The 19,496-nt window shown below is 43.2% G+C and overlaps 1 protein-coding gene across 1 annotated transcript in view; it reads left to right on the plus strand.

Annotated features, from left to right (window-relative positions):
- Positions 1-18,310, plus strand: part of bahcc1b (BAH domain and coiled-coil containing 1b) — a 236,035-nt gene extending 217,725 nt beyond the window's left edge. The window contains exons 26-29 of the mRNA XM_085963645.1: positions 2,144-2,317; positions 7,284-8,416; positions 10,887-11,123; positions 11,702-18,310. Coding sequence (XP_085819771.1) covers positions 2,144-2,317; positions 7,284-8,416; positions 10,887-11,123; positions 11,702-11,908 — 1,751 coding nt within the window. The 3' untranslated portion in view covers positions 11,909-18,310. The remainder of the gene's footprint in view (positions 1-2,143; positions 2,318-7,283; positions 8,417-10,886; positions 11,124-11,701) is intronic.
- The last annotated feature ends 1,186 nt before the right edge of the window (positions 18,311-19,496 follow it).

A 19,496-nucleotide genomic window follows, 5' to 3' on the forward strand; every position in this document is an offset into this window, starting at 1 on the left:
CTGTGCATATCAGCAGGCTATTTCACCTTGAAGTGCATCATTACAAAGCGCAGTGCTATCCTCATGCTCATGCTTTCCAGCAGGCCTCAGTAGATAGTGATCAGGGGCAGGAAACCGGTCTGATTTCCCCCTCATGTACCGAGGGAACCTGAGGTCAATTGTCCTGTTTCTACTGCCACTCTGGCTGTGATCAGCTCATGGCAGCGTAGGCCCAGCAATTGATTCTGGGACCTGTTAATCTGTACACATCAGTTTGTGGTTATATGTTATTTCTGAAGTCTTGTCAGTCTAGAGAACTGAATTAGTTAGCATACTGGGTTAGATTGGGATGCTGAGTTAGTTTAGGTACTCGATTAGGCTGGGCTGCTAATTGGGTTAGTTTAGGTGCTGGGTTAGTTTAGGTACTGGGGTTTCAGGGGGTGCTGGGTTAGTTTGGGTACTGGGGTTTCAGGGGGTGCTGGGTTAGTTTGGGTACTGGGGTTTCAGGGGGTGCTGGGTTAGTTTGGGTACTGGGGTTTCAGGGGGTGTTGGGTTAGTTTGGGTACTGGGGTTTCAGGGGGTGCGGGGTTAGTTTGGGTACTGGGGTTTCAGGGGGTGCTGGGTTAGTTTGGGTACTGGGGTTTCAGGGGGTGCTGGGTTAGTTTGGGTACTGGGGTTTCAGGGGGTTCTGGGTTAGTTTGGGTACTGGGGTTTCAGGGGGTGCTGGGTTAGTTCAGGTACTGGGGTTTCAGGGGGTGCTGGGTTAGTTTGGGTACTGGGGTTTCAGGGGGTGCTGGGTTAGTTTGGGTACTGGGGTTTCAGGGGGTGCTGGGTTAGTTTAGGTACTGGGGTTTCAGGGGCTGCTGGGTTAGTTTGGGTACTGGGGTTTCAGGGGGTGCTGGGTTAGTTTGGGTACTGGGGTTTCAGGGGGTGCTGGGTTAGTTTGGGTACTGGGGTTTCAGGGGGTGCTGGGTTAGTTTAGGTACTGGGGTTTCAGGGGGTGCTGGGTTAGTTTGGGTACTGGGGTTTCGGGGGTGCTGGGTTAGTTTGGGTACTGGGGTTTCGGGGGGTTCTGGGTTAGTTTGGGTACTGGGGTTTCAGGGGGTGCTGGGTTAGTTTAGGTACTGGGGTTTCAGGGGGTGCTGGGTTAGTTTGGGTACTGGGGTTTCAGGGGGTGCTGGGTTAGTTTGGGTACTGGGGTTTCAGGGGGTGCTGGGTTAGTTTAGGTACTGGGGTTTCAGGGGGTGCTGGGTTAGTTTAGGTACTGGGGTTTCGGGGGGGTGCTGGGTTAGTTTGGGTACTGGGGTTTCAGGGGGTGCTGGGTTAGTTTGGGTACTGGGGTTTCAGCGGGTGCTGGGTTAGTTTAGGTACTGGGGTTTCAGGGGGTGCTGGGTTAGTTTAGGTACTGGGGTTTCGGGGGGGTGCTGGGTTAGTTTGGGTACTGGGGTTGCAGGGGGTGCTGGGTTAGTTTAGGTACTGGGGTTTCAGGGGGTGCTGGGTTAGTTTAGGTACTGGGGTTTCGGGGGGGTGCTGGGTTAGTTTGGGTACTGGGGTTTCAGGGGGTGCTGGGTTAGTTTGGGTACTGGGGTTTCAGCGGGTGCTGGGTTAGTTTAGGTACTGGGGTTTCAGGGGGTGCTGGGTTAGTTTAGGTACTGGGGTTTCAGGGGGTGCTGGGTTAGTTTGGGTACTGGGTTTTCAGGGGGTGCTGGGTTAGTTTGGGTACTGGGGTTTCAGGGGGTGCTGGGTTAGTTTAGGTACTGGGGTTTCGGGGGGTGCTGGGTTAGTTTGGGTACTGGGGTTTCAGGGGGTGCTGGGTTAGTTTGGGTACTGGGGTTTCAGGGGGTGCTGGGTTAGTTTGGGTACTGGGTTTTCAGGGGGTGCTGGGTTAGTTTGGGTACTGGGGTTTCAGGGGGTGCTGGGTTAGTTTGCGGTGATTTGTCAGTTTGTAAAGGAATCAATCAGACATTTTATTTAGAAGATAGAACAGGTGCACAGCTGGGGAGTTCTTTTTAGATTGAAAAAGAAACCTACATTTCTTTAAGCTCCACTGAGCTTGAATTCGGGTTTCCGGGGATAGGCAGTAGAACAGTACAAACATCAAAAGCAATAAATTCTACCATTTTTTTTAAATGAGCAAATTTCAATATAAATCTTTCTTTTATAGGTACAGAACCTTCCCCTGCACTGCTGGTGTCCAATGGGAGACTTCGAGTTCGGAGATTCCCCATTGAGAAGCGAGAAAGTGCAGAAAGCAGCCGGAATCTCACTCTGGATGGACAGAATTCCTCAGAATTGAGCAAAAACTCTGGCAAGAAGACTTCAGCTAAAGGGAAAGCCGGTGGGTTTACCTTTAAATATTGTAATTATTTGCTCAGTGTAACACTATATATAAATGCTACAGCGACAGTCCTGAAGGCTATATTTTTTTTTAAGTAAGTTTCGTCCCCTCTCCCCCCACCGCCTTGCTTTTGTAATTTCCTTTAACCATGGGCTGTTCGGAACTTGCATCATCAGCACAAATTCTTAATTCTTTGGTGAGCTGTAGCAAACAAACACTATCTTCTTGACAAAAGATTCTAGCCATTGATTTGCTACGAAGGCATTTTAAGATTGACCTACAAACCTCGGAGTTTGGGGACCATTTCTAAAACTTGTTGACGACCGGTCAATGGCTAGCATTTTGTTTTTTTGTCCAGGAAATTGTATCAGTAAGGAAGACCCATCGGAGGGATTCTCTGTACCAGAAATTCCAGTAGATACGAGTCCTATGCAACAGGCCGTCTGTTGGTAATACTGGTGCTTAAAGGAAACTGAAAGAGAAAATTCAATTATTTTCTGCACTAATCCAGATCAGAAATGCTAACATGAGGCAATGGAACACTTTCCCATTTGAGGCACTAACTGTCAAAGTGAAGCACTCCCAGGTCAAGCATCGCCCAGTTAGAGGCTTCCTTTGCCTCATCTCCAACCTCAGAAGATCTCCATTCCCTACAGCTGTGTGAGATTGCCAATTTAGTGCCAGATTAGGAACAGAAGTGTGCTGCAGGCCGTTCACCTCTGAGAACTAGACTGAAACTATCCCAAAACTTCATATAAGACCCTTACAGCAGTCAGTCAGAGGAGATTTTCATCTCGTCATTCTAGCCGAGACTTGAACCCTGGTGTCTAATCTACTGCACCACCCGGTCCCCCGAAAGAGAAAGCTTTAATGGAGCTAAAATGTAACCAAGCCCTCTATTAGATACATTAGTTTGTTCAGAAAAGTTGGATTCATTTTAAAGTGCAACCACACTCTCCTGTTAGCATTTGAGTTCTTACTGTCAATTAAGGAAGTGACAATATTATGATAGACAATAATTCACAATCTATAAAACCTATAATATTGCTGTAATTCTGTTATACAAATTGAGCGTCCCAAATCCGGAATGTTCCATATTCCGGACTCCGGGACAATTGGTGACAGGGGTCCGGAATCAGTAAAATGTTCCGGAATCCGGACACCCTGAGGGAGGCTTACCAAAAAGCGGAAATAGCGCAACCTGGGCCCAGGCATTTCCGGACTCAGAACGTGTTTCTGATGTCCGAAGTCCAGAAATATCGCAACCTGGGCTCGGGCGTTTCCGGACTTCGGACATCAGAAACACGTTCCGAAGTCCGGCAAAGCCCGAAAACCGGCTCGGCCTCGGTCCCAAGGTTGCCAGATTCGGGACGCTCAACCTGTACTAACTATTAGCAGACCAAAAGTAGATTAGTAAATAAGTCCACAGTGAAACCTTTAAGAAAAAAAGTATCGATTAAATGTGCATTGAGCGATACTGGAATGTGGCTGTTTCTTGAATTTTGTAAAGTTATTACTGTGGCAGCACAAGTCAGTTTACAGCGGAACTAGTATAATGTAAACAAAGAGCTGGAAATGTGCTGGAGTTTCTACAATGGCGTGGAATCAAATTGGACAACAGACTTGACAAAATCATTGTGGGGAAGGAAGTAACAAATCTTCTTCTGGCAGTGTGCATGATTCACTTCATTGCATTGGCCAGGACAGCAGATAATGTTCAGTTTATACAGACAGCTCTGCAAAGCCTCACTGTGACTCTGTGTATACAGCAAGACTATTTTAGCAGTCAAACAACTGCAATAAATGTAAATTAAGCCAAGGTTGTAAGAGGTAGTTGGCTTGAATGTACAACAGAAGGGAATAGCCACTCCTACACTCAATTCATCTGGCCAAGCTGGCTGAAAGCAACAAACAGGCAGTAGCAGTAGTGCCTGTAAAAGGCACATGAAAGGATGGCTCAATGTTAAATTCACTTCGTGTCCAAGCAGCTAAACAAATTCAACTGAACAGTTGAAGGGATCTTATAGTATCAGACGTTGCATTTAATTGACCGATGAGCTATTTTGAATGAAAAATAGTTCCCGCTCTTGTACACAATTGACACGAGCCAACAATAGTCTTCAGCGAATGATGGCGGGCAATAGGATAGAAACTCCTTTACAATGACATCACAAAAAGCAGATAGTTGTTGCGAGCCACAGCTGTGCTCGGTATGTGCACTGTAACAATATTAAAATCCCTTGATCATTATTTAGTATTTCCCTCCCATTGTGATTCGTGTGAAGCAGGTGAGTCATGCCCTGTTCCAGGATATGCCCCCATTAAATCTGTTTTTTTTTTTCTTTTTACCAAGTGGAATACAGAATAAAAATGAATGCAAAACAAATCTGGTTTATTTGAAATGCAGGCAAAACAGTTTATTCACTTTCTTTGCAATGCAGACGCATGCTGTACTGCCAGCTATTCAATGCCACACGCAGAGTCTTAGGGCTGGATTTTCATTCAGCAGTCGGGAAGGAGGCGGGACTACAACTTTCGGGTTTTAGTCCCGCCTCCATCGACGTCCGGCCAATCCACGCGATTTTCCCTTGATTGACCTTGTTGAGCCCGCCCAGCGGGCTCAGCAGGCCAATTAAGGGCCACCCGGCAACAGGTGATGTTACAGACTGAAATTTCATCTGTCAAGACGTGCTGACAGATGAAATATCAGTGTTTCACAGCTGTTTGAAGCTGTCAAACACTGACAGTCTGACTTCTAACCTGAGTCCTTCTACGCAGACTCAGTTAGAACTCTCACCGGCACTGAAAGCTGCAGGCTGTCATTTTTGACAGATCGCAGCCATCCAGCTTTCTGTGCTGGCTGAATGATGGACTCCCGACGCCTAGAGGAAGAAAGGCTGTTAAGGTAAGTACAGGTAATTTAAACTTCTTTACACACTTCAGACACACCAAACACACTTACCTTTGCACTCATGCACCCATCACTCACCTGAACACCGACATCTCGACCCCTCCAAGTCCTTCAACCCGACGGCCCGCCTGCTCTAATCTGGCGTGGTTTGGAGCCGTCGGGAATCCCACACGACACCCCTCAAAATAGGGTTTAGGCTAAAAACTGCCTGTTAACTACCTGTTAACAGGCAGTTAATTGGCACTAATCCCTTCCCGCCTCGGGTCGGCGGGTCCCAGTGCGGGGCGGGTACCCGCCTCCTCTGAAACTTACGTGGAGGCGGGTTTTGGGCGGGATGGTGTCGGGACCCCCGAGTTCGGGATTTTTGCCCCCAGCACGCCTAAAAGCCCGCCTCACGGCACACTGAAAATCTAGGCCTTAATGTTACATATTCACGCCACTGCCTCCTTAGGATCCAATACAGGCTAATCTGCCCCGATTTTAACTCCGGGCCAGATTTCTGCGGGTGAGCAGCAGTGCCAGTTAGAAACTCACCCAATGCTCCAGAATGGTCAACCCAGAGTATTCCGGGAAGGAAGACGATGGGAAGCAGCGGAAAATTGAGTGGCCCATAGAGCACGCTCCGTCAGTAGGTAAGTGGTGGGATCAGCTGCCGGGCCATCCCACAATCAGGAGGGGGGAACGAGTTTGCAGCAGGGGAACCATAAAGTTTTCTATTGAGGCCCAGAAGAGCGATCCTGCTCGTCCAGGCCGTACAAGGAAAGTAATTTTTAAAAATGTTAAAACTTAATTTTTTGGGCCTCTTCTAAGCCCGATCCTCTTCACCACCAGGATGGCCTGGTGGGAAACTCACTGCCTCTTCCCGCTCCGGCCCCCTCCCCCGAGTTAAAATTGCAGTCAGGTCCCAATGACATCATCGGAACCTGACATGGATATATTAAAAAGGACCCTGCCAGCTTTGGTCGGGTGTCTTTGCTGCCTGCTCAGGAGAACAGTTGAAAATCCAAACCTGTGTTAGCTTCAGGGTGGGCAAATAACCGTGGCGATTTTAACTGCCCACCCACCCAGTTTCCGCCGGAAGAATTGCCTCCTCTGTCTGTAGCGTCCTATTCAGCCCCATCTATAATTGGTTATGTGTCGTTTTACCTTATATTTAAACAATTTGTCAAGTTGGAGGTGTTGTCACTTCTGTATTTGTGGAATATTGTGAGCAAGAATGTCAGTGCTCGGCAATGTCCTATTCATACCTGTTTACACGGGGCTGTGTGTGGTGTCAAACTATATTACAAGCAGGTAAATCACCACTTTGCTATTGCTTTAACATAATAAATAGCCTCTTTATGCATTACACACATCTTAGGACTAAAACCACCCGTGTACTCTGGCCTGAGACTCAGACCATAGTCCTTTGGCAGCAGAGAACTGACAAGTGTTTGGGTCTTGACCGGGGGGTAGTGTGCTCAAAGTTATATTGGCTCTCTGGGTGAATCATGGGGGGATATCTTCTCCATTGTCTGAACCGGGACAAGTATGGCTTCCCAGGCTCCGTGGACAATTTGCTGCTGGTAGCCATTGGGGCCCATTTATTTTTGCACCAACAACTGCCAGTTGGGAAGCCAATTGCCTTCAGACTTCAAGTGTTATGGGGACAGGCTCGCGATTTACAGCCAAGAAGCTAGTGTACTATTTAATACCCTCTTAACAGAGCTTATGTAGTGTTTAAATTAACATTTTGATATATTAAATTTCTCACAATATTAAATTTCATATTTTATCCCAGTGATTACAGTAGCTCAGTGGAAATGGGGTAAGTAGACAGTAGCAAGGTCTATTTACCAGGAAACATAAGGGCTAGAAATAATAACAGGATTAATGTTGTTTCTCTGTAAGGATTCGGAATGTATGGTGATACTTTTTAATGAACAGGTAGCATTTTATTTATAGTTTTACACTATTCTAATTTGTGCAGCGGGATGATTGAGCACCTTGCATTAAAATGATCTGATTCTCAGTCAAAATGTTACAAAACTAATCATTTCTTTTTTCTTTAAAAAGGAAAAGGAGTTTTAAAGTCTGAGGTATCAACGTTGTTGAGAGCGGGACACATGCTCAGTAAAAAGACAGATGCTCTGATAAATTGGCCAGGAATCATCCAGACAAAGAAAAAGAACTCCAACAAGAGCACCGCTGTTTTAGAAAACCTGTTTCAGTTCAATGGAAGCACAAAGAGGACGAAGGGTAAAGAGCGGTTCCTTCCAGTGCACGGCCTCCCTCCTCCAGTGTTCAGTGGTGGGTTTGAAGTTGACTCCTTCAGCAGCATCGCCAACACCTTTGCATCCTTTGGAAGCAGTCCAAGTCTAGCGCCAAACCCTAAACCCCTGAAGTACAGAAGGATGGAAAAAATAGACGCATCAGTTCCAAAAGCTGGGAAGAGAAAAGCGGGAACAGAATACCTTGTGAAGTTAGATCATGAAGGTGTGATGTCTCCAAAAACAAAAAACGGAAAGGCCTTGCTTATGAGCGAGAAGGAGTTTGGAGTGAAAGTTGATGCTGGCTACTCCCAGTCAGCTTTGATTAGCAAAGACCGAAATGGAAGGATAGAACTTCTAAAAGGTAAACATGCTCAACTTCAAAACCTTCCCATCAGCTTAGCCATGAATGAGTACACTGGCCAATCAGAGTTTGGCATGGATTGTGACAGTGACAGCCATAGCTCGTACTCTGACATGGATGATGAGGATGAAAATAGAAACTTGCAACAGAGTGTCACGTCAAGATTTATGTCTAGGCTGTCTGTCTCTTCTTCATCTTCTGCGTCGTCTTCATCTTCAACATCTGGTTCTACCTCCACATCCAGCTTGTGTTCATCAGACAATGATGACTCATCATACAGCTCTGATGATGACTCGACACTATTGCTTCAAACTTGTATGACGCACCCTGTGCCTGCAATGCTGACCCCCTCAGATCCACGCCAAACGGAGACAAAGATGTCGCCACACTCCTTTTCAGTTAAGTCTGTGATGTCTGCTAATAAGATCAAACTAAAGAGACAGGAGGAACTAAGACTTCAAAAGGCCAAGGAATTATCAAAGAGACAGAGATTACCATCTGTGGAAAATCGTCCAAAAATCTCCTCCTTTCTCCCAGCACGACAGCTCTGGAAATGGTCGGGGAAGCCCACTCAGGTACAGTTTCAGTGACATTTACAATGCAGCTACTAATCTCCCCTCCCCAGTACAGTGATATGCAAAGGGAGGCCCATAGATGTGTGGAGCTTGGCCTGAGGCTTTTCCTTTCGAGTCAGCCTCCATGTTCCCACCGCCCAGGAGGGCAGGTTAGGAACAGATGTATCAATAGTGTCGTTCTGATATGGACCAATATTCATGCATATTAAAATTGACTGAGCCGCAGAGAGACACTTTGTACTCTTCCTTTCCCCTCCCACGAGGTGGACTGTCTCTCTTCTGTGCGGTACTCCATTTAAAGGCCTTGCCATAAATTGATGAAGTTCACACAACTGAGGCAAATATATGCTGGTGATAACCGCGGAACCTAAATAATGAGTCAAGCAATCCACCATTTGAACTTCAAGGCTCCTTTGTCAAGTCCTTTTTAAAATGTAATATTTTTGATCCATGGTCTGTGTTGGGTTAGCTAATTTCAGCTGGACGTAGCAATTGGAATCAGTATTCACAAGGCTGGGAGGGGGAAAAATCAGCCAAGGTCTTATTCCTGATCACAGTTGATCATTATGTGTTGACCCCCTTATAGAAAGAGCACTGTTAGATGTCTGATGAGGACAAGATTGGGTTTGGCTGTGACCCTCACACCCCGCCCACCCCTGTTGCCACACTCCATGGTCTGCCGATATCTATCAGCTGTGGCTCAGTGGGTAGCATTCTCGCCTCCGAGTTAGAAGGTTGTGGGTTCAAGTCCCACTTCAGGGACTTGAGCACAAAATTCTAGGCTAACACTCCAGTTCAGCGCTGAGGGAGTGCTGCACTGTCGGAGGTGCCGTCTTTTGGATGAGATGTTAAACTGAGACCCCGTCTGCCCTCTCAGGTGGAAGTAAAAGATCCCATGGCACTATTTCGAAAAAGAGCAGCGGAGTTATCTCCGATGTCCTGGCCAATATTTATCCCTCAATCAACATCACTAAAACAGATTATCTGGTCATTATCACATTGCTGTTTGTGGGAGCTTGCTGTGCGCAAATTGGCTGCTGCGTTTCCCACATTACAACAGTGATTACACTTCAAAAGTACTTCATTGGCTGTAAAGTGCTTTGGGACATCCAGTGGTCGTCAAAGGTGCTACATATATCCAAGTCTTTCTTTCTTTTGGCTAATATATAAAGAATGGCCAATTTGACAAGTTACTGCTGCGCTGCAGTACTCCAGCAGCCATGACAACTTCCTGTACTGAATACAGAGACTTTGGGGTCGATTTTCATTGACCCGTGGAGTCGTGATTGGAGGCATGCGGGGGGGTTAAATTCCCAAATTCGGGGGTCCCGACACCATCCCGCCCCCAACCCGCCTCCATGTAAATTTCAAAGGAGGCAGGGACCCGCCACGCACTGGGACCCGCCTACCCGAGGCGGGAAGGGATTAGTGCAAATTAACTGCCTGTTAACAGGTAGTTAACAGGCAGTTTTTAGCCTAATCCCTATTTTAAAGCTTGAAGTGTGGGATTCCCGACGGCTCCAAACCACGCCAAGTTAGAGGAGTAGCGCCGTCGGGTTGAAGGACTTGGAGGGGTCGAGATGTCAGTGTTCAGGTGAGTGATGGGTGCATGAGTGCAAAGGTAAGTGTGTTTGGTGTGTCTAAAGTGTGTAAAGAAGTTTAAATTACCTGTACTTACCTTTACAGCCTTCCTTCCTTTAGGTTCGGGGGGTCCCTCATCTCACCAGCACAGAAAGCAGAATGGCTGCGAACTGTCAAAAGTGACAGCCTTCAGCTTTCTGTGCCGGTGAGATTTCTAACTGAGTCTGTGTAGAAGGACTCAGGTTAGAAGTAAGACTGTCAGTGTTTGACAGCTTCAAACAGCTGTGAAACACTGATATTTCATCTGTCAAAACATCTTGACAGATGAAATTTCAGTCTGTGACGTCACCTGTTGCCGGGTGGCCCTTAATTGGCCTGCTGAGCCCGCTGGGTGGACTGGCCGCATCTCGACTTCTGAATGAAAATCACCCCCTTTGAGTTTCTCAGTAAAAGATTGCTGCCTAAATTTTCCATGTTTGTGCAGGAAAAATCAGGAGTCTCTAAACTGAATATGACATGTACTAGTCACCAGCTTAGGAAATAAACTGAGTAATTTGAACTTCTATCACCAGGCAAAAACAGGTGCCAACAGATCGGCAACCCATTTTACACCTCGCCCCATTTTCTTTCCAGTTGAAATCAGTGGACAGAAAATGGGGCCTAGTGTAAAGCGGGCAGCCAATTAGCTATCACCCACTTTTCTCCCAGCGATAAAAGTTCAAATTATCCCCAAGGGGAGGAAATTAAATACAAAAATAAGGTGATAATTCCGCAGCACTTAACGTAGTCTGAAAATCGGACCTTTCTCTCTCCACAGATGCTGCCTGACCTGCTGAATGTTTGGTTTTCTATTTTTACTTCTTAACCAAGCCTGATTTGTTTTCCACAGAGACGCGGTATGAAAGGGAAAGCAAAGAAGCTTTACTACAAAGCCATTGTGAGAGGGAAGGAGACAATCTGTGTTGGCGATTGTGCTGTGTTCCTCTCTGTTGGGCGCCCAAATCTTCCGTACATCGGTCGGATAGAAAGCATGTGGGAATCGTGGGGAAACAACATGGTGGTTAAAGTGAAATGGTTTTATCACCCTGAAGAAACAAAACTGGGCAAAAAATGCAACGACGGCAAGGTGAGACGTAATCCAGTGACAGGCGGATCGTGTTTGTAATTGTGACAATTAATGGTTCACTTTATAAAAACCCAATGTTAAAGTACTGAATCCACCATCTTGGTACATTTTTTTTCTTGGTAATGCACAAACACTAATTCAGGTGCAAGGGACTACATGCATCCACCTGAATGCTATATTCTGATTTCCCAGTTCTGATGAAGGGTCATCGACATGGAACGTTAACTCCACGGATGCTGCCTGACCTGCTGAGTGTTCCCAGCATTTTCTTTTGTTGTTCTGATTTTCCAGTTAAGTGCAGTACCGTAATTACATAAGGATATGGTGCACTTTGCTCCATTGACTTTGTTGACCTGGGAGCACTAACTGAATGTTAAAGCTACAATATCTCCCAAACTAGTCTTACATTTTATTTTATTTTTTTTTTCAAAAATGATTTTTTTTTGGTGTGGACTCGTGTCGTGTCCTGGTGGGGACTTGTGTTTGATTATTTAACAACTATTCACATTGCCATTTAGCAGAATGTAAACCTCAGCACTAAGCTCATGTTCTAATAAGAGTTTCCCTTGCTGTTCCAGAAAGCATTGTACCAATCTTGTCATGAAGATGAAAATGATGTACAGACTATCTCCCACAAGTGTCAGGTGGTCAGTCTGGAGCAGTATGAACAAATGACAAAAACCAAGAAGTACCAGGACAGTCAGGACTTGTACTTCCTGGCAGGAACCTACGACCCTACGATAGGCAGAATTCTCAATGCAGACGGAGTACCCAGTCTTTGTTAAAACTAAATGTATGAATTAATATAAAGCCTGGATTTGCACCACACTAACAGGGATTGAGAAACCATTCTGTTTAAAAAAAACTAACCTAATGAACTTTTCAAATGATGCAAGATGGACTGGATCTGGAAATGTGTTAACAGTACCTTGAGGCTCAAGCACGTAGTCCTGGAATCATTAGCAGTCAGACCTTAAGTGGTCAAGCAGAATGGTTTTTGGATACATAAGAACTAAGCCTTCTGGGGATCAGTAATACTGGATTTACCAAAGTGGAACCCTTAGGGCATCGAGTAGGCTGGAATTGCAACGTCTGACTTCTAGGCATCAATGGGTCGACCAGGCTGAATTTGCACACGTGAGGACTAGGCTTCAAACAATGGAGGAGGCAAGATTTTGAGATGTGAGAGCTGGGCCTCAAAGAATCAAGGAAGCTGGAATGGACACATGGGAACTAGACCTTGATCAGAGTAGGTTTCAACCATGGGTCAAACAGCATGGAATTTATTTCAGTGTGTGTGTGCGTGTGTGTGCGTGTGTGCGTGTGTGTGTGTATGTGTGCGTGTGTGCGTGTGTAGATTGGAGAAAGAAGAAAAATGAGCATCATACAAGCCATACACTCCCAGTACCTCTGTCTGCTTTCAACTTTGCAAAGCAGAATCAGGTCTAATGTGTTTTTGTTGTTACTTTGTTTCCTGGAGAGTTTTGTAAAAACCTGGGATTTTTTTTTTAATGCACTGCATTACTCAGCTCAGCTGAGATTGCTTGTTAGCTGGAACTTCTGAAGAAGAAAAAAAGAAAGGAAAAAAAAGACTTGACTTTGAAGAAGATTGTTTTCTTATACAAGACAGTTTGTGGCATCATTCTGTCAGACTAATTCTAACCTCTTAACTGAACAGTTGTTGAGTGATTCACTCTGTGGGTTAAATGTTCCTTTTTTTTTAGTGATTGGTGAAGAGAATTATAATCCCTATTGCTGAAAATTGTATAGAATTCTGCACACATTTAGGGAATGGTCAGCCATGTTTGTTCCCTCTCTGTTGCACAGATGTTAAAGAGACAGTCTCCCTTTTATTGGCCTATGCGGGCTTTGTATAAAAGCTTCTAGTACTGATACCAAGAGCAAATCCCACATGAAGTAATGTGGTTCAACACTTTGGAGAAAATCCCTTTATAACACACCTGTTACCTTCTCTCACATGTAAACAATGGAAATCTGCTTACTGTAGGAAGTGGAGGATAAAAAAATTGTCGTGATTAGTTTACTAAAAATATACCAGTGAATGACAAGAGAATGTTTAACCCATGCAGGCTAAAGCTGAGTGTGTTATGTTGTACTGATCTCATGAGGTATTACATTTTCTTTAGGAAACAACTATTTAATTTATCCAGTTTATAAAGTTTTTTTAAAAACTAGAATAGATAGGGAGCTCCAGCAATGACTCAAACTCTAGAAAGTAAGCCAAGTAGAACATAAATGTTGATACCAAACAGTCTTTGATTTCTTTAGTTCCTAATTTAAGCATTCACCTTTAGAAGGACAACAAGAGATACTGCCTCTTTGAAGCCCAGGTGTTCTCTGATGTATCACCTGTCGAGTTACGATCTGTGATTGTTCCATGGTAGCTTCTCTGTGTGTTCTCCTTCACAGCAGAGGCACTGAAGCCACAAGTAAACCCCTTTACACATAGTGGAGATCATGTTTTCCTAATGCACTAGTTTTACGGTAATTAGACACGTAAAACCCATCAAAATCCATCATAAACTCTTATTTTTTGAGGCATATATAAACGAACTATTTTGGATGTATATCAATGCAATAGGTAGACATAGACAAATACTAGGCAAACAACAACATTTTTAGTTCCCTATTGATGCTCTTATGATCTAAGTGTAATAAATGAGAGAGAAAAGGTGTAGCTGAGCTTGATGTAACCTAGGCTTCCTTCAGGCTACACGCTTGTTATTTTTAATTGCAGCTTTGTTCCATGACGGCAAGTTCACTGCTGTCAAAAACAATGGCCGGGGTTACCCACTCCTGTGCCTGGCAAAAACGCGGTTTTCTGCCGATTCACTTTAATGGACAGAAAATCACGTAGCGGGGCGCACAGAAGCAGAATGAGGTACAGTAGCATAGTGGTTAAGCTACTGGACCAGTAATCCAGACTAATGATCTAGATAGTGAGTTCAAATCCCACCACGGCAGCTGGGGAATTTAAATTCAGTTAATTAAATAAATCTGGAATTAAAAAGCTAGTATTAGTAATGGCGACCATGAAACTACCGGATTGTCGTAAAAACCCATCTGGTTCATTAATGTCCTTTAGGGAAGGAAATCTGCCGTCCTTACCTGGTCTGGCCTATATGTGACTCCAGACCTCACAGCAATGTGGTTGACTCTTAATTGCCCTCTGAAATGGCGGCTCATGGGCAATTAGGGATGTGCAATAAATGCTGGCCTTGCCAGCGACGGCCATATCCCATGAACGAATAAATAAAAAAGGCCCCAGCCTGGAAATCTGTCCCACAGACAAAGAAAAAAACTGAAACCATGGAAATCTGAAATAGGAACAGATAATGCTACAAATGCACAGGAGGCTAGTGGGAATCTGATAGAGAATGAAAAGCAGGCATTTTGGGTGAGACAATGCACTCGAACATTAGGATCTGATAAACCAGTCTTTCTCCTTCAGGTTCTGACTGACCTGCTGTGCATTTGCAGCATTTTCTGTTTTAAAGTCTGTACCAGACCCACTTTTATTCAATCACCTGTTTTTTTTTACCTATCAATTTGTGACTCTATATAATGATAACTTCAAAATATTTCAGACAAAGCACTGAATACCGAATATATCCTGATGGTTAAGCTGACTGTGATTTGTGGCTTCTTCCAATCGTGATGTAATTGGTGATCGTTGTATTCAGCATGAAAATAGTGCTGACTGAGAAACTGTTTTCAAAAGGAAATGTTTGTCAATTATCAGCCAAGGAACTTTCTTAATTAGGTAAATAGACAGAAATCCATTAACCAAGAAATCTCACAAATCCTCATGTTATTATCACTCACATCAGAAGAAAGGACTTTTGAATCTTCTGAAACTATTCATTCAGCGGAGTGACTATTATTCTCACTGCACATGCAGTTGATTATTCACTCTAGTGAAATAGAAAAATAATCCACAATCCACTCAGGTGAATTATTATATAATGGGTGCCAGCTGCATCTAACATTCCAGAATTAATTCAATCATCACCTCACTCCAATAAACATAGCTCCTAATGTAAGCAGATTCTTTTCAACAGTGAAGATGAGTTCAAGACAACGGTCTTTGTAACTCACTTGCACCTGTGGTGTTCACAAATTAAGGGTTTTTCACAAGTTGTTAACACACTGTCAAAAATGAGATATTCTGCACATCTACAAACTCATAATAACACTATCTTCTCCTGCCTCCGTAGTTCCCCGTACCATCCCCAACTCCCTCGCCATCCATGTTCCTCTTAAAACACCTAGTGAGAGAGGCATGTGAGTGATGTAGATTGACTCATCTCCAAAAAGAGAAGTATGAACTTTTTCACCCCAGGAGCAAAGCCTCGCTTCTCCTCAGCACTTCCCCCAGGATGGGATTGGGAACTCATCAGGTGAGGAAGGGCAGAGAACCTATGGGCTACCACTGCATAGATTAGCAAGTCAGCACACCATATCACATGGCTGCCTATCGGCAATGTTGTGGACTAGTTTGATATTACATACTGTTCATTCACCATTAATACAGCCTTCAGTACAGGACTGAAAGAACTTTGGTAGAGATAGAAAGTGATGTTAGATTTACATAGGATTGAGACTGGGATTTTCTCACATGCCGTGCCTGCACTGGCATTGATCTGGTACTTACCCCATCTGTTGTTGTCGTTAACCTAACATCGTGACTGTTTTCAATAAAATCCTCATAGGGGTTATCCTTAAAACAAATCTGAAGCACACCAAAGTGGATGTTAGGTAAATTTGGGTCTAAGTAAAGCAAAGAGATCCAAAAGATATTTCACTGCTTTAAAAACCAAAGCACTTTGTGGCTGGTATCTAGCACCATAGAGACAAACCTACCACTGGCGTAGTCAGAGCCAAGAGATGAGACGTTTGTCTTTAAAAGCAAAACAAAATGAAAATAAGCACTTCAGCATTGCTATCAATCATGGAAGAAATAGCTCTAAGTAAAGGACAATCAGTGCAAGGAAATGGGTTCTCTTTAAAGCCCTTTCACCTTATGTAATTTATATTTTATTGTTAAACTGTTCTTCACGATTAGTGGGAGTTTACTGTTGCACCACCTCTTCTTGGAATTGCATTCAGGAAGTGGAAAAAATAATCCAAGGTGTTAAGATGGCTGAGTGATTGCTAGAAAGTGACTTCATGTGATAGAAGTTTGGAGAGTCCTACAACTTATTTTGTAAAACCACAATGGAGTGCTCAGATTGATCTTTAATTAGATCAGGACTAATAAGATCAGGACTAGTAATAAAATAATTTGGATACTGCACTGTCATCAGAATCTATTGTAAAACTGGAAATAATAGTGTGAAAGTTAGACTATTAAGATAAGCACTGCAGTGGTATCACATTGGTAATATGTGATTGCTGAAAAGCCAGTGCCTGAACTGTACTGGTACAATATTGCCTGCCTGTCTCCAGGAACAAGAAATTTCCCCACCAGGGCCTTCATGCGTATTTTGTAATGTACCATGGTGGCTTTCTAGTGAGGTCAAATAACTATTTGTTAGTAATGATTTAACTTTGGAAAGGTGCTAGCAGTGGCCTTTTTCTGGCTGTTTATGCCGACTGCAAAAAATAAAACCCACAGCATTTTAATAAAAGAGGCACTGTCATCCTCTTTGGGGGAGTAGAGGTGGAACAATGGTTGGGAAAGCTTAGCATATACACTGTTTAATATTGTGATGGTCCCATGTGGTTTCTCCATCTATCATTTTCCACATGTGCATTGTGGTTTCATGGTGATGTTATGGCATTAGAATGTTTGGAAGGAAGTTTGACTTGACCCTTGTTGTAGACTGGCACTACATGCCAACTTGTCACTAAGTTTATAAACCTGCATAGTTATCATAAAAGGGACACTGTCTCCATCAAAAAGATCACAACCACAGTTTACAAAAGGTGTTTAAAAGTTTGAGTTCATGTTGTTTGTTATTGCTTGACACAGGTTATCAATGTAGTATTTTGTTTTGTTGCTTTGAAACACTAATACGTTGTAAAAAGTTTTTATATACAGTACATTATTACTGTTGCATCTCAGTTCTTGGGGATTTATTTTTTATTTTCTTATCGCTTTGGTGTGAGCATCATGCAGAGACGCACATAGGTGCCATGGTTTCTAACAGTACCATGTTGCAGAAAACCAACTCTGCTTAGACATGATCTTCATTTTGTTTTATGTAACATGGCTGCCCTCCAGAAGGATTATTTGAGTTTGCCTGTTTATATATCAAAAATGTATTTAAGATAAATTGCCGTTTGCTTTCGTTTTTTTTGTGAGACTAACCTTTGACATCTGAACTTTCACTTAGTGACCTTTTTGCATATAGACTGGTGCAGTGTGACATCACAATCACATATCCTGTATTTTCAATAGGTCAACCTCATCAATCAACTGGGTGGTTTAGTGAAACATGGGAATCTGTTGGCTCCATAGCAACAGCTGAAAGATAAAGAGAACCAGATTCCCATGACGCTTCGGGCTCTTTTAGATATACTGAATGAAAAACTTTTTATACAAGAACAAATAACAGGAAGGTTTTTTCCTTTTTTTTTGTTAAATTAAACTGTATATTATCCCTGGGCTAAATATTTATTGACCTTGTTTCTGGAAAGGTCAAAGGTCAGCTCAAGGGTTTAAAGAAGTAGTTTTAGGAATTTATGGCTTGCAAGTCAGATGTTCATGCATTTATTTTAAAAAATGGTTAGGTGGGTACATCACAGGTGACTGGAGTAAAGACATACCAGGACAGTTTTAAAAGTCTTTGTTGCACGAGGTTTAAAGTTGCAACTTTTGAAACAAAAAAAAATTGTGAAATACAAAAAAAAAATGAGGTGGATTTTAATTTCCGCTTATCCTCTGAGCCTGATCCATTATTGGCTATTATTATTTGTATGCAAGAATCTCTTGCATGTGCGTCACAGAATTTCCTGTTACATTCTGTACTTCAAATGAGAAGCAAAAAGCCCAGTGCTAACAGGGACCTGACCTTGGGGACCCAGCCCTTTGTCAAAGGGATTGATTTTAGGGTGGCCTTGTATTTAAGGTTAAAAAAAATATAGAATGCACAGTGGAGAATAATGGGAGCGCCACCCCCCTTCCCCCCCCCCCCCCCGCCAAAGGAGATCCAGCTGTGCTCCATCTGGTACTTCATGTGATGTCACCATTGGACCAACCTGCTAGGCGTTCTGTTACCTACATGTTCAGTCCAGTGACACAAGTGCAATACTTCCTCACTGAGGGCTGAGGTTTCACCATTTCTTTTTTTTTTGCTTGTAAAGTGAGAGCTTCTGGGGACTGGAATTGTGATGCATCATGGGAAATAAATGGACAAGTGAGACGCAGGCCCGTCTGAGACTTGCTCAATAGCATTTTAATCCTACAAGTGGTTAGGAGAAGTTTAAAAAAAAAAAATTATACAATAAAAAAAACTACAATATTACAGAGTTATTTACTAGATATTAAAATATTTTGAAACTGAAAACCCAGGAGAGCTTTTTTTTTTAAGCTTGTTGATTTTTTTTTTTGTTTTTTTTATTTTTTTTTCAGTTTTTGTTGAAATGGAAGGAACTGTTATTCTAAAAAAAAGTGTTTAAATGTAGTAAAAACCCTATTGTAAATGTGTAAAGTATGACTATGGTCTCAGTTTTTGTGTAAACACTAAAAAAAATTAAGTTTTATGGACACGATCTCTATGTAAAAGCATTTTAGTATTAAGATTTTTATAGATAACTTGGCTTCTGAATAAATATTTTAAAAAAAGGTTTGGCAAGTGCGTCATTGTTTAGAGGTGCTGCAGTAAATACCGTCTGCAGCAGATTGGATGATACGCCGTGCTGCTGATGTGGAAGCTTTTTACTTGACGGTTCATGCATCATAAAATTCAGTGTGTAAATCATCTCAATGTGCAAGCTGCTTGACTGCCGACACTGCAGCAACATACACTGGACATGTATACTGAACACCAGTTTTTTTTTTTTACGAAAGGTAAGCCTGTTAAAATGCTCCTGGTAATAGTAAGTAGCCAGAGTACTTAGTTCCTGAATATTGTGTTCAAAATTTATATAATGCAAACAAGTTTTGCTGATACATACACAGTGTACATCGGGGGGTGGGGGAAACCTTCTCTCTATAATTAGCCTGATCTATTTGAGAAAGGAAATACTGGGATGTGGAGGGTCGTACTATAGATAGGTCTGATTAAAAACAGATGTGCCTTTTCAGTTTTTGAAAGTTAGTTCTCCCCTTCTCTCCCAACCTCTGCTGAAAACATCGACCTCTTGCATCCATGGACACTGGAGTGGTCACCCTCCAGTCCCCTGCCC

This window comes from Somniosus microcephalus, chromosome 21, assembly GCF_052327205.1.
Source record: "Somniosus microcephalus isolate GS21.2 chromosome 21, FLI_Smic_1.0, whole genome shotgun sequence".
Lineage (NCBI taxonomy): Eukaryota > Metazoa > Chordata > Chondrichthyes > Squaliformes > Somniosidae > Somniosus > Somniosus microcephalus.